At 50.5% G+C, this 15,319-nt stretch overlaps 1 protein-coding gene and 1 non-coding gene across 2 annotated transcripts; both read right to left on the bottom strand.

Moving 5' to 3' along the window:
- Positions 1-747: 747 nt before the first annotated feature.
- Positions 748-14,784, bottom strand: PABPC4 (poly(A) binding protein cytoplasmic 4). The gene is made up of 16 exons (XM_061122306.1): positions 14,024-14,784; positions 11,140-11,333; positions 10,303-10,418; positions 8,918-9,057; positions 8,483-8,577; positions 7,699-7,836; positions 7,046-7,141; positions 5,021-5,293; positions 4,579-4,666; positions 4,315-4,434; positions 3,723-3,809; positions 3,501-3,628; positions 2,290-2,383; positions 2,032-2,162; positions 1,667-1,769; positions 748-1,150 (listed from the first exon to the last, which is right to left on the bottom strand). Exons 1-15 carry the CDS (start codon positions 14,214-14,216, stop codon positions 1,680-1,682), a joined length of 1,983 nt encoding a protein of 660 aa, XP_060978289.1. The 5' UTR covers positions 14,217-14,784; the 3' UTR covers positions 748-1,150; positions 1,667-1,679.
- On the bottom strand, positions 6,645-6,779 carry LOC133041849 (small nucleolar RNA SNORA55). Its single transcript, XR_009689406.1, has one exon. It is a non-coding gene; the product is annotated as a small nucleolar RNA SNORA55 (small nucleolar RNA).
- Positions 14,785-15,319: the final 535 nt, after the last annotated feature.

Genomic DNA, 15,319 nt, shown 5'->3' with positions numbered 1-15,319 from the left:
TTAGGTCTGATAGACTGCCTGATGAACTATGGATGGAGGTTCGTGACACTGTACAGGAGACAGGCATCAAGACCATCCTCAAGAAAAAGAAATGCAAAAAAGTAAAATGGCTGTCAGAGGAGGCCTTACAAATAGCTGTGAAAAGAGAAGCAAAAAGCAAAGGAGAAAAGGAAAGGTATACCCATTTGAATGCAGAGTTCCAAAGAATAGCAAGGAGAGATAAAAAAGCCTTCCTCATTGATCAAAGAAATAGAGGAAAACAATAGAATGGGAAAGACTAGAGATCTCTTCAAGAAAATTAGATATACCAAGGGAACATTTCATGCAAAGTTGGGCTCAATAAAGGACAGAAATGGTATGGACCGAAAAGAAGCAGAAGATATTAAGAAGAGGGGGCAAGAATACACACAACTACATAAAAAAGATTTTCATGACCCAGATAATCACGATGGTATGATCACTCACCTAGAGCCAGACATCATGGAATGTGAAGTCAAGTGGGCCTTAGTAAGCACCACTATGAACAAAGCTAGTGGAGGTGATGGAATTCCAGTTGAGCTATTTCAAATCCTAAAACATGCTGTCAAAGTGTTGCACTCAATATGCCAGCAAATTTGGAGAACTCAGCAGTGGCCAGAGGACTGGGAAAGGTCAGTTTTCACTCCAATCCCAAAGACTTCTGTTTACATCCTCCCATGATAGAATGCAATGGGACAGTTCTACACACCTTGTTAACCCAAAACAATCTGCTTATAGAACTTCATTTATTGACCTTATTTACATCCAAAAGTTACTTTCAGTGGACACTGGAATTTACAGAAAACTGTGGTCAGAAAAACAGTTTTATGGAGATTTTTTTCTTTATTGAGAAACTTAAGACTTGGGTACATCAAATAAAACCAATTTCTGGGGGAAAAAAATCAAAACCCACAATAGAAAAAGAAAAGTTAACACTGTCTGGGCCATATCAGAGCCCAGAGAATATATTCTTTAAATTGAAAAATTCTAGGTGCTTCATAATTGACCTTTTGATACAAAATGACCTATTAAATTTGCAATTGCGGTTCTTGGTGTTGAGGTCCATAGGACAAGCTAGGAAGTCTTCAAACCTTGAGCTGAATTCCATGAGGGTTTATTTGGCTTTTGAATCCTGAAAAGAAAAGCACCAACACAATAAATACATAATCAAAAAAACCTCAGAGACTCAGAGAAATCTCTTATAGAAGTACTGCAGAGTAGGGCTTCTTAGCCTTGGTGCCCACTGACATTCTGGCCCAGATAATTCTGCTGGGGATATTTCTGTGTATTTTAGGTTGTTCAGCAGCATCCCTGCCCTCTACTCAACTAGATACCAGTAACACAACACATTCCCAGTTGTGACAACCAAAATGTCTCCAAATGTCCTCTGAGGAGGCACCCCTGGTTAAGAACCAGTGACTCTGGGGCTACTGCATGGGAAGCCCCACCCTCGACCTTTCCCAGGCATCCCCACTTCAACTCCAAATGACAGGGCTCAGGCCGTGAACACGGGGCTAGGTCAAGCCCTACCAACACTCCAGCCCTGGCCCTTACCATGTGCTCTTTTCCCCTGCCTCTGCCCACGTTACTTTCAGGGGGGTATTCAGGAGTTAAAATCATTGCAGAAAAGAAAAACAGCCAAACATACGGTTCGTCCTTGTCTAAGAGGTAGCAGCAGCGACAGCGCCCACCTTCTGAGCAGCTTCTTTCTTGGCATGATGAGCCTGAAGGACCGCCACAGCCTCATCCACCTGTGAGAAATGTCCAGGTGGTCAGCAACATCTGAGGAGAGCCCCTCCGCCCGTCCCTGGAGCCAGGCCCAGTGGGGCGTCCCCTGGTGCTGACCACCTTCCCAGATCCCCACAACCCGGCAGTCCTTAGGTCACAGGTGAGGCACAAGGAAGTGGTCATGGGGGTGGCAGACTCCTCTCTGCCACTCCTGGGTGTTCCAGGCCGCCCCTCGTCCTCCTGAACCCAGTGAGCAGAGGCCACAGGCTCTGAGGACCCGCCCACCTTGGAGCGGAGAGACTCGGGGGACTCCAGCATGTGCAGCAGCTCCGAGTTGTCAATCTCCAGCAGCATCCCAGTTATCTTCCCAGCCAGGTTCGAGTGCATCGTCTGGATGAGTGGGAACAGACGTTCACCTGTGGGAAGGTATTCCATGAAAAACCCAGTGGAATCCCAGTAGAGGATGGAGGCTGGCGTCTAGGTCAGTAGTTCAGCGTCGCCCCCCCCAGCCCCCCCACTTCTGCAAGCACTTGGCTCCCTCACCCAGCATCTGCTTCTGTTCCTGGGGCGGTGCTGCAGCCAGCATGGAGGCGGTCAGCGGCTCCTGCCCCTGCACGTGGACCGCAGGCTGGGGTGCCTGGGGACCAGGAGAGGCGGCAGGTTAACACATGGACAGTGACAGTGGTCATGAGCCCCCCACTCAAGTCTACTGAGTGAAAGAGGAGATGGAAGCAGCTGTCCTTGCTGTCGGGGAACTGACTTCAGTCTTCGCGGACTGAGAGGGAGGTAGAGTGGTGTGAGGAAAAAAACCACAACCAATTGAAACGGCATGCTACTCGAAGGGAAGCGAAATGATTAAGAAAAACCTACAGTGCTAGGCAGTCATCTACCAAATGATTTTAATTGACTCAAGGCCAGTGATGATAATTACCAAAAGCATCGAAGCCTTGATGGTAAACAAGGTCCTGTGAACACTGGTATGTGCAGTTGTCTGCTGAAAGTTTTCCTTTAGGGGTGAACTCCCAGTAGAAACTGGGTCAAAGGACAGAAATAGCAAAATGCTTATAATTGCATCCTGTATCTCCCTTACTGCACCACGTATTTATTATATCAAATGCTTGAGGACGGTCAACATGCAATGTCAATACCAGTCACAGTCATTTAAAAGAAGGGCCTTGTAGACAAAAAATATTTCACACAGGGCCTTCTGGGAAATTTCCAACCTAGAGCACGGAGCAGGAGGGAACAAGTCCCAGCACCTCTCCCCCAGGCAAACTGCAGAGTTCCATTACAGGCTCCCTGTCTGTCCTGCCTGAGGGGCCCAGCTCTAGAGACAGCAGTTCTAGCTCAGAAAACCTGGGATCAGGGTCCAATTCCTCCAACCCAACCTAACCTAATACCTCTGAAGCCAAGCCTTTCATGTGTAAGATGTTCGCCCCTATCTTGCAGAACAACTAAGGATCAACTCAGCCGCTGGATGTGGAAGTGAAATGGAAGCTCAGAGCTGCGAGAGCCCCTGCACGTGGTGAGGAGGAGAGCAGGAAGCAGGCTTCTCCTCCGGGGCACTGCTGAGTCAACTCTCCTCAGGAAGAACACCTGCAAGCCCCTTCTCTCCCACTAGAGTCCCCCACTGGACACAGCCCCCTGACACAGAGCAGGCATTTAATACCTACGAAAAGAATCCAAGCAAGGCAGCTTTTAAATCATGGGGAGATAGGGGAAACCCTTCTAGGGTTCTGCTTGGTGGACCTCACCTGCAGGGGCTGGATGGCAGGGTGAGGACTGCGGACGCTGGAGGCGTATTTGTAAGGTGCAACAGCCCGAGGAGCAGCGGCAGCAACAGCAGCCCGAGGCGCTAAGTTCTGCACAGCTGTGGGAACACCTTAGGAGAAGGACAAGTGAAATTAAAGCCCAACGGTCTGGGCAAAGACCCGTCAAATCCCATCTTTCCCCATTCTCTGTGCATCCAATACCACCTCCAGACTGGCAGCTGTCAGTCAGCCCTTGCTGGGCGGCACCAGCCCCACCAAAGTCCATAGCCAAGCGGTCCGGGCACTCAGACCCTACAACAGACCAGCAAATGCACATCAGTGTTGGCGGCAGACGTCCAACTGGCCACGTCCCACGGAAGGAGCAATTCCAAAGCATGTTCACACAGCACACAGCACACATGGGGCCACTAGCGCTACTTTCGAGGAAAAGCCAACAGATAACATACAACTCTTGCCACCTCTTGGTTGGAATATAGGACATAATCTGCAAAGAACTGCCTTGAATCTCCCAACCCCACCCAAAGAACAGGCTGCCTCTGCAGTCATTCAGCTAACACATTCCTACACTTAAACTTTTTCACAGAGTCACCGATGAGGCAAAGAATCTTAAAAGGAACCAACACTCAGAACACAGGTTGTTTTCCTGCTGCTCAAGTACCTACCTAAGCACACAGCTAAGATTACAGAACCAGGACCGGACAACACGGTGAGCCCAACGAACGGACCAACCCTGGGCAGAGCCTAGTCGTCCTGACTCCCTCCTCCCCGGGCCACACTTCAAGGCCAGTTTGCTCACCGACTCTCTGAGCGGTAGTAGGGAGGCCGCGAGAGGCCGGAGCATTACCAGTTGGAGCCAGATGGCGAAGAGCTGGACGAGGCCCAGACTGGCGTATAGCACTTGGCATTCCTTGGAAGCCTGGTAAAGAGACAAAAATCGCACATCACTGGTGAACGACATGCACCAAACCTAGGCTGTACCCCAGAGCAGGCAGGGAGGGGAGGTGGGGGAGCCCAGGACAGGTACATCCTGGGGGTCAGATCACTGTTCCCCACCACCTACCTTGAGGTCTCCCACCTTGCTGCCAGCGTGGATTAGGCCTCATCTGTGCTAACTGGTTAGGTGTGTAATATGGAGGTCTTCCCTGAGCCTGGAAGAAAGAGCAACCAAGCCCTTTTATTTAAGGACCTGAAGCCACACTAGAGTAGTATCTCATCTCATCTCATCTCCGTATCAGGCTCTAGGCTGATTATTTGGGACAGAGGCACTCTCTACTCAAGGGCGTGGGTGAGGGGCAGTCAGGTAACAGCGATTCTTCTACTCTACCCTTGCCACTGTGTGTGCATGCCCACAAGTCAGTCCTTCCTTGTTTTATTTGAAGGATCTTTACTCTGACATTCTAAAGCTCCAATATCCAAAAGTCCATCTCCCCCACCACTGCGGACGGTAGGAGCAGCTGTCAGCAGGAAGGTTCCAAAGAGGCACAAACAGACAGCAGACCCACCTGTGGAACTGCTGGCACGAAGTAGCCCCCAGCTGCAGGCTGGAACTGATTTAAGATGGCGTTGGCAGGCAGTGCCCTCATCCCGGCCACCCGCTGCATATACTGGTTGGTCAGGTGAGCCTTCCTCTCCTCCTTTCTCTGGGCCAGAGCGACATACAGTGGCTTTGAGCCCACGATGCGTCCATTCATCTCCGTGACTGCTTTGGTTGCCTCTTCAGGGGATGAGAAGCAGACAAAGCCAAATCCTTTGCTTCTCCCATCCTCTAGCATCACCTACAAAAACGAGACCAGCCACTTAGGACAAAGGTGTCCATGTGTTGAAACCTGGGCTCCCCACTGTGAGAGTTGCCACGGCGAGTCAGGGCATCTCAGCCCAGTCCCATAATGGACCCCAGACCAACTGAGTCACCAGCTCTAAGGGAGAACCTAAGCATTTTGCTTTTTTAGATCCCCAAGTGACTGAAGTTCCCAAATATTGTGAGATGCCTAAAGGCTGAAGCAGGAACCCAAAGATGTTTTCTGAAACCCAGAAGTATAGCTATCTCCAGGAACTCAGAGATCTGGACAGCAGCTTCAAGCAATTTATTCGTAGAACTTGTCTGCCCAAAATCTTGGTGAACTGAACTTCAGGAGTTGTAGAATCAATGTGTGCCACCCTCAATTCAATGGGAATAAACACAGCAGAAGGACAATCAGCCAGGAAACAGGCAGCTGGACTCAAGCCCTGCTCTGTAATCTCTATGCTATACTGCTTAAAGAAGAGAAAAAAAAAAAGGCTTTTTCCTTGCCTGAGCAGCTCATTTCTTGCTTTTCCCAGCCTCTCTCCTCAGAAGCACTGGGAGCAATGTGACCATGTGGGCTTGGATCATTAGCTCACACCCTGGAGAATCTCCTAAAGAGAAGGCCTGGGGAGTAAAGACATGTAACCACCCAACAACTGTCTACCAACAAGGTGGACCAATAATGCATGTAAAAGTACTATGCCATCTTCATCTTGGAAATGGCATCCAGGAAACTTCAAGATACGGTGCTTCTGCTCTCTTCTTGCAAATACCATCACGACTCCTGTGCTGGTCAGCTAGAAGAGACTATCTATCATTCGTTACACTGCTGAAGGCCCATCAAGAGGGTGATAAGAGGGAGGGGGCGAGGAACTGAGGAAATTCCTGAGGGTGGCCTCTGGCCAACACCCTGCTACCACTGATAATGCTCCTGGACTGTGAGTGACAAGCTAAGGGCCAGGGCAGGGTTGCCAAATCTTTACTGGCCCACTGGCCTCCCTTCTCATCACCTGAAGGACTCTGTGATGTGGGCTGCACCTCTGTGAAGTGGCAACAGAGTCTGTACAAGGCTCTGCCCCAAACTTTCAGACACCACCAGTTCCCACCACAAACCCAGAGCACTTAGAACATGTGGTGTGACATCTTCACCTAACCAGTATGCTCTTGCTCAAGGACTCAACTCCTTATTTTTATAAGGGGGTTTGCACTTACTCCCCCTGGCTAACTCAGTTGATGTAATTAACAAGGAAAATCAAGCAAATGCAAGACACAGAAAAACAAACTTTCCACTCTCCTCTCCTTACGAGACCCCATTCCAAAATCCTCAAAACACCTTCATTTGAAAATGTGGCAGAGTTGTAGAGACAGGCCCCAAGACAAATGGAAAACAGCCCGTCTGGATTTCCTCTGCTCATACTGTAGCACCATCTGTCCCCACACCAGCACGAAGCAGCAGAGAATGGGAAAGATTCAGGTGCTCTCAGGGGCAGGAAGAGAGGGACTGAGTCAGGTTCATCTCCACATCCCGGTGCCTGGCAGACAGTGCAACGTTAACCCAATGACTGCCCTTCTCCAGAGCATATACTCAGATGGTAAGTGAAGCCAGGAGAAATTCCTAGGCCAATGTGGTAGCTACTCTCAGAAATGAACAAAATTTAGATCCTATCCCCTCAATGAAATAAATGCAATAAACTTCTACAGGATTATAACTTGTTTTCAATCCCGGAATCTCATTATCAAATACCTTAGCACTGGTGATTGATCCAAAAGGAGAAAATTCTTTTCTTAACTTCTCGTCATCGATGGTGTCATCCAAGTTCTTAATGTAGAGATTCACCCCCTGAAGCAGAAAGATCTGTTACACATGCCCTAAAACCATGGTTCTCAAAATTTGATCCCGACTCGTTAGAAATGCGAATTCTCAGGCAAGCACCTGCCACTAATGAGGCACAAGCTGTGCGCCCAGCTCTGTTTCCCCAAGCTCTGCAGGGGATTCTGATGCAGGATCAAAGCTGAGGAAGAACTGCCTGAAGACTGGACAGGACCATCAATGCAGTCCCAGCCTTCCTCGCAGCTGCTCAGGCTGACCACTGACCCCAGCAGGCCTCTCTCTGCCACCATTCCAGACAAATGGCTATCATTTAAGTAAAGAGAACCTCAAGACTAAGAACAGACCGAGGCTTCCAGAACAGAGTCCCTAAACAAATAATTTAAATCTTTGTCCCTGTCCTGGAATTGCTGCTATATCTGGTAGGTATATCCTTTTAAACCTGATCTTGGGAGAAATCGGAAGAGCAAACGCATGGTCCCCAAAGAGAAAGCCTGCCAGTTAAAGGGTGCTTTGGCCTATACTGTGAGGTACCTCCCTGCTGGTAGGCTGGGCGGAGCCCACCTCACCTGATAGCGACTGATCCTCTCCTGCTTCAGCTGTTCAAACTTCCGCTTTAACTCGGCCTGCCGCTCCACTTTCTTCTGTGCACGGCCAACGAAAATGACCTTCCCGGTGATTTCTTTTCCATTCATCTCTTCCACAGCCTGAAGAGGAAATACATGACTTTAAACCAAGATGCAGAGGCAGGGGCCTTGCTCCGGAGGTCTATTAAGTCCCACCAAATATTCTGAGAGAAAGAAATCTTCCCTATAGGGCTAAAAACTAATTTCCCTCTGAAGTCACCTAAGCCAATCCAAACCTTCTCATCAGTAAAGTAGGGTTAATGTTTAAATGGGTCACTGGTCGAGATAACACAGTGAACACACCGCACAGCTGCATAAATACAAACACAGCAGACACGAGCCTGGGCTCATAATGTGGCTGTCACTCCACTTCTCAGGTTCTCTCGAGGATACTGCGTGTTGAGGGCCGAGCACAATGCTTTCCCCAGAAGTGGCTATTGCTCCCAGATCGGCAACTCTGGGCTCTTGGTTCCCTCACCTACAAGTGGGAACAAATCCCTGCCTTGTACTTTCAACCTACAGGCCTGAAGAGCTGAGATGACGGGCACATGCCAAATGCTTTGAAAGTTATGTGAAATGCCTCAGGAAGGTAACGCCAGAGCACAGAGACTGCACATAACTACTAGATTCTCAGGGAATGCCAGCTCCACCCTATGTGATGGTAAGACCCTGCCCACACGCTGGGGCCACTCCCTACAAATTTCCCCAACCCTCGTGTTACTCTCACCTTATTGGCATCCTCGTGTTTTTCGTAACTCACAAAGCCAAAGCCTTTGGATTTCCCACTGGGATCTCTCATCACCTTGACACTTAGGGTCTTACCTATTGCCAAAGGACAGAACTATTAGTAACAGCATCTCTACCACAGCTCAAAGAGAGGCTTCTTTGGGAGCTCACTTGAAGCTCCTGCTGAGGCCAGACGGAGTCAAGAGGCACCATTCCTGGCCTTCTAATTCTGACCAAGCTGCTGAGATGGTCTTGGGAATGGGACAAAATAGGATGAAGCCAAGAGCTGAGGCCTGGGGTCTATTCCTATCTACCCTGTGGCCTTTGTCATATAAGGCATTTTACTTCTGGGTCTAGATGCCCACATCTCTTAAATAAGTAAAAAGATGAATTCCAGGTCTGGTGGGACACAGCAGGGCAAGGGACTCCGACTTACCAAACTGGCTAAATAGCTCTTTCAGATTTTCATCATCAACCTCTTCCCCGAAGTTTTTGATGTAAACATTGGTGAATTCCTTGGCTTTGGCTCCAAGTTCAGCTTCCCGCTCTTTTCGAGACTTGAATCTGCCCACAAACCTAAAAAGAAACCATGAAAAATACTGATTACTCAGAGGAACAAAACATGATTTCCAGGGGCCCAAAGGAATGCAGATTAAAGGCTGACAGGAGAGGTTAAAACATGAGTCCCCCTCCAACCACCAAGAGAGCAAGCTCAGAGATGCCCCAACTCCCCAGCAGAAAGAGAAAGAGGCGGGACTATCCTTCAAGGATCAGCCCCAGGGCTCCTGGCTCAGGCCAGGGCCCCTCCTACCACATCACACTGCCTTCGTGAAGAAACCTGATGACCATGTTTTTAAAACGTTCATTTCTGTACATCTATGTAAATGCATAGAAAAGGTCTGGAAGGATACAAACCAAACTGTTAACAGTGGTTAATCCTAGGAGTGAGATTGTTGGAGTGAACCAAAAGGCAGCCTTTGTTTTTCACTGTATTCATTTTGGTGCTGCTAACGCTTAACCGGAAAAGGTACCCTTACATTAAAAATCTTTTAGATTTCTTTCTAGTGATACTCTTAGAAGATCTGACCACTGGGCACAAACACATCATCAATGCAACCCATTCCCTAGTCTGTTCAGTAACACAAAGGACAGAAAAGACTTTTGCTTGTCATAACTAAGATTTACTGTATGGTCCCTTCTCTCTGTATGACTTAACTAAGATCCCCATCTCTCCATTCTAAGGTAACCACACCAAAGCAACATGGTCTATTATGAACAGTCTTCTGCACTGGGATGAGATTTTTCACTGTAAAAGTACTACTGTGGAGCCAGCCTAGTATTTTGAAGGCCACTGAGTCATAAGTTAGCCAAGTGGAGGGGACAATTTGGCATCAACTCCTAGCGAGTGACCCCGTGGACAGACCTGAGTCATGCAAAGTCAAGGTCACGTGGCTAGTACACAGCTTCTGGTCAGTCCAGGGCCCTCTCCACTCTGCCGCTGGCCAAGACCCCTGCTCAGAGTGGGCTCAAGAGCTGCCTTCCAGCCAGCCCCTGTTGCCAATGCTCACAAAACCCACAGACGGATGCTTCTAAGGGAGAGGCGGCAGGCCGGCCATGGCTTGGGCTGGAAGCCCACCTTGGCGAGTCAAAAGGGCTGCCACAGCTCAGGCAGGGAGACTCACCAGCCCTGGAGTGGAGAGGTAGGAGCAGGCCACACTTGGGCCGAGAGAACCAGAAGCCGCCTTGTGTGTGCCAGTTAATACCGAGGTGGGGCCACGGCTGGCTCATGCGATGGCTGTTGCTCCGGACTGGGACACTCACACTTTGCGGTCATTGAGGAGCATGCCGTTCATCTTCTCGATGGCCTTGTCGGCAGCCTCCTGGGTCTCGAAGTGGACAAAGGCATAACCCTTAGAGCCGTTCTCATCACACACCACCTGTCAAAGGTAAGGCGGGCCACTTCAGCACCACTGCCCAGCTCCAAGGACTAGAGAGCCAGGTGGGCTCCTGAGTCTGAGAGGCCTCTAGCCCATCCAAGGTCAAACGGAAGGAGATTACAGCAGGTACCTAGTGATGTTCCACTTACAAATGGTAGCCACCATAAGGCTGCGTTCTATTCCAAAAGTTTTATTTCATTAAAAAAATATTTTGAGATCTGGGTACGAAACCACAAGGTTACAGAAAGACAAACCATTTTCCAAGCCCACAACAGAATTTCAGTCTAGTGTGGAGTCAGCTATGCAAACCACCACCACACAAGTTGCACAAAATGCCCCCACAGAAACAGGTGCATGGAGAAGGAAGAGGGTGAATTCATGCTTCTAAAATGACTAAGTACAGCTTCCTGGAGACCAGGCATTACTCGGGTACTTGCCACCCTCCCCCCCACGAGAACCTTTTGATGCCTTCCAAAGTTAGGAAACAGGAAGGATATTTCAGGCAGAAGGAAGAATAAACAAAGACAAGAAAGCACCTGCTGGTTTATGCTGGGCTGTGGCACTGAGATTATCTACAGGGAACTTTTAGACTTCTGAGCCATTTCCAGCATTTTGAAAATTATCATACCCGGCCGCCCAATTCCAAGGCAATTCCCCACTTAATATTTGTTTTTATGATTCAGTTAATTATTCTGCTGGAAATCATTTAATCAGTGTTTACCTTGCAGGACAGAATGTTCCCAAAAGCAGAAAAAGTATCATAAAGTGCCTTGTTATCTATAGATTTGTCCAGATTCTTGATGAAGACGTTTCCCACACCAGATTTTCTCAGAGACGGATCCCTCTGAGACCACATGATCCGGATCGGCTTTCCCTTAATTACATCAAAGTTCATGGTGTCCAAGGCCCGCTCAGCTGCAAAACAGAAACACATTCTCGTCGAGGATATAAAACATTACCTTGCGTACTTAAATGATTGTCACCATCCTAGGAACAGATAGCTCCAGGACTTTTCAAGGTAAGCACTCTGATACAGGGAACTCTATTAAAATTAAACGACGTCCGTTTCCTCTAGCCTGCAACACTACTGAGGATAGAAGTTTTAGCAGATCGTCTTCCTTCATGGCAGAGGTCTCAGTCCCCCTGGGGTAAGGCAGTTAGGCAAGATAATCTAAATGCATTTATTGGCACCAGGATCAAATGATAACACTTTACATTTGATTAAGCTTTATATCATCTACAGAGACTTTGCAGCCTATGAGGCCTACTACCCACAGGGAGGGAGGTGAAACAGGTGAAATGATCCATCTTATCAAATGGACAAACTTATGATCAGGATGGCTAAACAGTATAGCTAACTGCCGTTTAAGAAACCAATGGCAGACTTTCTGATTATTTTTCAGTGACATATTGCATCAGCTTTATCAACTAGCTGTCACTTAGTTTACAACTCATCTATTGGACGAATGACTAAAAAAAATCCTGTGAACAATCAACTGGGGAAAATGTGCTATCTCTGAATTCAGCCCAGTGTCCTGTATTTTCAATTTCTGGGAAAATTCAGACAAAAACCCTTAATTATCAGAATGATGGTCACACATGGAAATGTTCTATTATCAGAATGAGAAGGATGAAACTGCAACACCTCGCTGCCTAAGTTGCCAGCACAGGCAGGCCCTGCACCTAGGGGTTTCTAGGCTATCTGAAGCCTCCGTCTGAGTTCCAAGGAATTCCAGGAATTCCAGATGTCCCAGTGCCCAATCAAGTTCTCAACCCAGTGCTTTGGGATGCTCCTTCACTCCTCAACCAAATCCAGGTATACACCATCTGGCAGCAGAACACTTCTCTTTACTGGCAGTAAACAATTCAGACCCACTTTTCCTGACTTATGCACTGACACCACTCAGAACCTCCCCCTCCAGGAAGGGATGGGGGTAGGGGGTATTACCCCTGCCTCAAGGCACCATCTCACTTAAAACAGAGACAAGATCCCTAACTCTGCCCCTCCACAAGCTCATCTGTCCAGTCAGCCAGCAGAGTAACTCCTTTTCAGCACTTCCAACCCCCTTTCCCACTGTTCTCAGCTAGATTCGTTCAGTATGAGGGAAGATGGTCAGGCAAAGAGGAGACGGCAGGTCCAAGTCAGCAAGTGTCCAGGAAAGAAGTGCTCGCCTATGAGGACTCTGATCCACAGCCTGTGACCCCAAACTGTGTTTCATGAATTAGCAAGGAAGAAGCCCATTTCAACACGGCTCCTGTCTATTTCCAGACAGCACTGCACACGGCAAGCCGGCTTAGTCTGACAAATCTGGCTGCACTTATTTATAGCAGGAGAGGTCCTGCAGAGGTATGTGCTGGCAGACACACTAACCAATGGCTTGCGCTACCATCTCTAAGTGACAGGACTTTTGTTCACAAGAGTCAAGGAGGCTGACAAGAGCCAAAGGGCCCACTGCTCCCCTCTAAAAAGGCCACACTCAGCTACTTCCCTGGGCCCTGTGGCCAGAAAAAAAACCCAGACCCCACTGAACTGACCGGAGCAGTGCTGTGTCTCTCAACAAGTCCACTTCTCTGGTCTCAGCTGCATCCTGGGCAAGTGACATTCTGTGGGTTTCACGGACAGTGGACCAAGTGGGGGCAAAAATTGGGACCTGGAGATCCTCTGCCACAGGATGGCTTGTTTCTCCCAGGAATGGTCTGTCTCTACAGTTGTTCCCTTCTGTTCTGGAGTCACGTGCAGCCCCCGATTAGGTTTCTTCTGGCCCCACTCAGGCCAGGCCTGCAGCATACCTCGACATGCTCCAGCCCCAGTTAGGGCTGGCAGAGCACTGCACCCACAGTCCCAGCTTAGCCTCCAACCTTTCGCAGTTCCTTTTCCTCTTCGGAAGTCCTATCTCTTTCAGATGAGATGAAGTGAAAGGGTTTTTGACAAGTGTAAAGCACTGTCCACAGGTGAGGTGATAATCCCCCACAGCCTAGCGGATTTCCAAGGGGTGCCTCCCTGACTACCTGCGCAACCTGCTCCGAAGCCTAGGGAGCTGGCCTGGCACCACATACTCTGGTGGTGCTGACACAGGTACCTGCTCAAGTTCAGCCCACAGAATTGTTCCCCGGCCTCATACCTGCCCTGAAAGATCCACCAGCACAAAACCGAAGACTCTGAAGCTCAGGGTCAAGTGAGGGGAGGGGACAGCAGTTCTGCCATGTGAAATGTTGGAAGAAATTGTGTTCCGATCATCCTGCCTTTTCCTCAGGCCTGTGAGGGGCCGAAGCCCCTGGCCAATAAAGGCTCTCTTAACAGAGCAGCCCCCCACCACACACACGGAATGACAGCAACTTCCTTCTGGTCCTCCTTGGGCTCCAACACCCCCTCCTCCCACCACTGATTAGCCCAAGGTCACCCAGTTAGCAAGTGGGGGAAGCAAGACTGAAACTCTGGTCATCTGATGCCAGGATTCCGGGGGCTCAACCCCCGCACCCCGTCCGCCACTACGGCTTCTGTGCGCTGTGGCGATGCCCCCTTCCCGCGGGTGGGGACCCGCCTGGAGAAGGACTCCCAGGGTCTCCTGGGAGCCCACAGGTTTGTGGCCACAGCTTGTACTCACCGTCAGCCGGCTGCTGGAAGTTGACGTAGGCATAACCCAGGGAGCGGCGGGTGATCATATCGCGGCAGACCCGGATGGACAGCACAGGCCCCGCAGGACTGAACTTTTCGTACAGCATGGCCTCGGTGACGTCCGAGTGCAGGTCACCCACGTACAGGGAGGCCATGGGGTAGCTGCTGGCCGCAGCGTTCATCTCCCCAGCCCCCACCACCCCGAGCCCCGCCAGGAGGACTTCTTAAGAGGGACCGCACAGGACAAAGGGGGCTCCGCTCGGAGCCGTGGCCCACGCCGCGGCTCACAGGTGGCAGTGAAGCTCGGAGACGCTGGGAGTCGGCTCCGAGGGCCGGAGAGGAGTTCGGGGACGGTTCGGACGAGACTGCCAAACCGCAGACAAAAGGCTCTCAAAAACAATATGGCCCTCCCTGGGAGTTTGTAATTTTTTCAGCTGTCCTGGTCTGAAGCTCCCAATTTCAAAAAAAGGGGAAAAAATTAAAACGGGGACTCCCCTCCGAATGACAAAAAAATTTCCAGAGGCAACCCAGCGGTGCCCACGGCAGCCTCCGGGACGCGCGTTTCTCTATAAATATAGGCCTCGGGCTCCCGGCGGTTTAAGATTACAGCAGCCCGGGGAAGAGGGAAACCAAATATTTGTCGGTGCCGACTCGGCAAGCCCCGGGCGGCCCGAGCGCGCAGCCGCCTCCCACGCCGGGCCGGCGAAGGGCAGCGCGGACACGTGGTGCGGGGAGGCCGGCGCGCGGGGGGCGAGGGCGGCGGGCGCGGGGCTGCCACGCGGCGCAACCGGGAGGCGGCGCGTGGACGCGGGCGCGCGGGCGGCTCACCACCGGACCGACGGACGGGGACCGACAGACGCCCAGGTGCGGCGGCGGCGGGCAGGCCGGAAGCGTGCGAAAGTGACTTCCCCGCGGGTTCTCCGAAGAGGATTCGTTTTTTTCTTTTTCTTTCTCTCTCTTTTTTTTTTAAATTTTAAAGCGTTTTCGGGTTTTTTTTATCTTTTTCTTTTTTTTTTTTTTTTGCTTCAGGCTGCTAGGCCCGAAAGTGGTGGAAGCTGCGGCGACCCGGGGCGGAGAGAGGCGGCCGGGGGAGCCACCGCTCCATTTATACCCGCCCGCCCCGGGCGCTGCTGGTCGAAGGGCGCCTGGCGACCTGGGCGCAGTCGTGCCCGCCCACTCGGCCCGGGGGCCCGAGGCGGGGCGGCCACACGAGAGCGTCCCGGCGCGGCCGCTCGGAGCTACAGCGACCCCTGGCGCTCGGAGGACCACTCCGCTGGGGCCTCGG

This window comes from Dama dama, chromosome 20, assembly GCF_033118175.1.
Source record: "Dama dama isolate Ldn47 chromosome 20, ASM3311817v1, whole genome shotgun sequence".
Lineage (NCBI taxonomy): Eukaryota > Metazoa > Chordata > Mammalia > Artiodactyla > Cervidae > Dama > Dama dama.
This window is presented reverse-complemented; position numbering and strand designations above follow the sequence as displayed.

Bases quoted from the DNA above. Each gene is read 5' to 3' on its own strand.
- PABPC4 (XM_061122306.1), bottom strand. From the start codon at position 14,216: ATGAACGCTGCGGCCAGCAGCTACCCCATGGCCTCCCTGTACGTGGGT. The intron at 3,629-3,722 runs GTGGTATTGGAT...CCTTCTCCTAAG, and splicing joins TGACAGCTGCCAGTCTGGAG to GTGTTCCCACAGCTGTGCAG. The intron at 1,770-2,031 runs GTGGGCGGGTCC...CATTTCTCACAG, and splicing joins CCGAGTCTCTCCGCTCCAAG to GTGGATGAGGCTGTGGCGGT.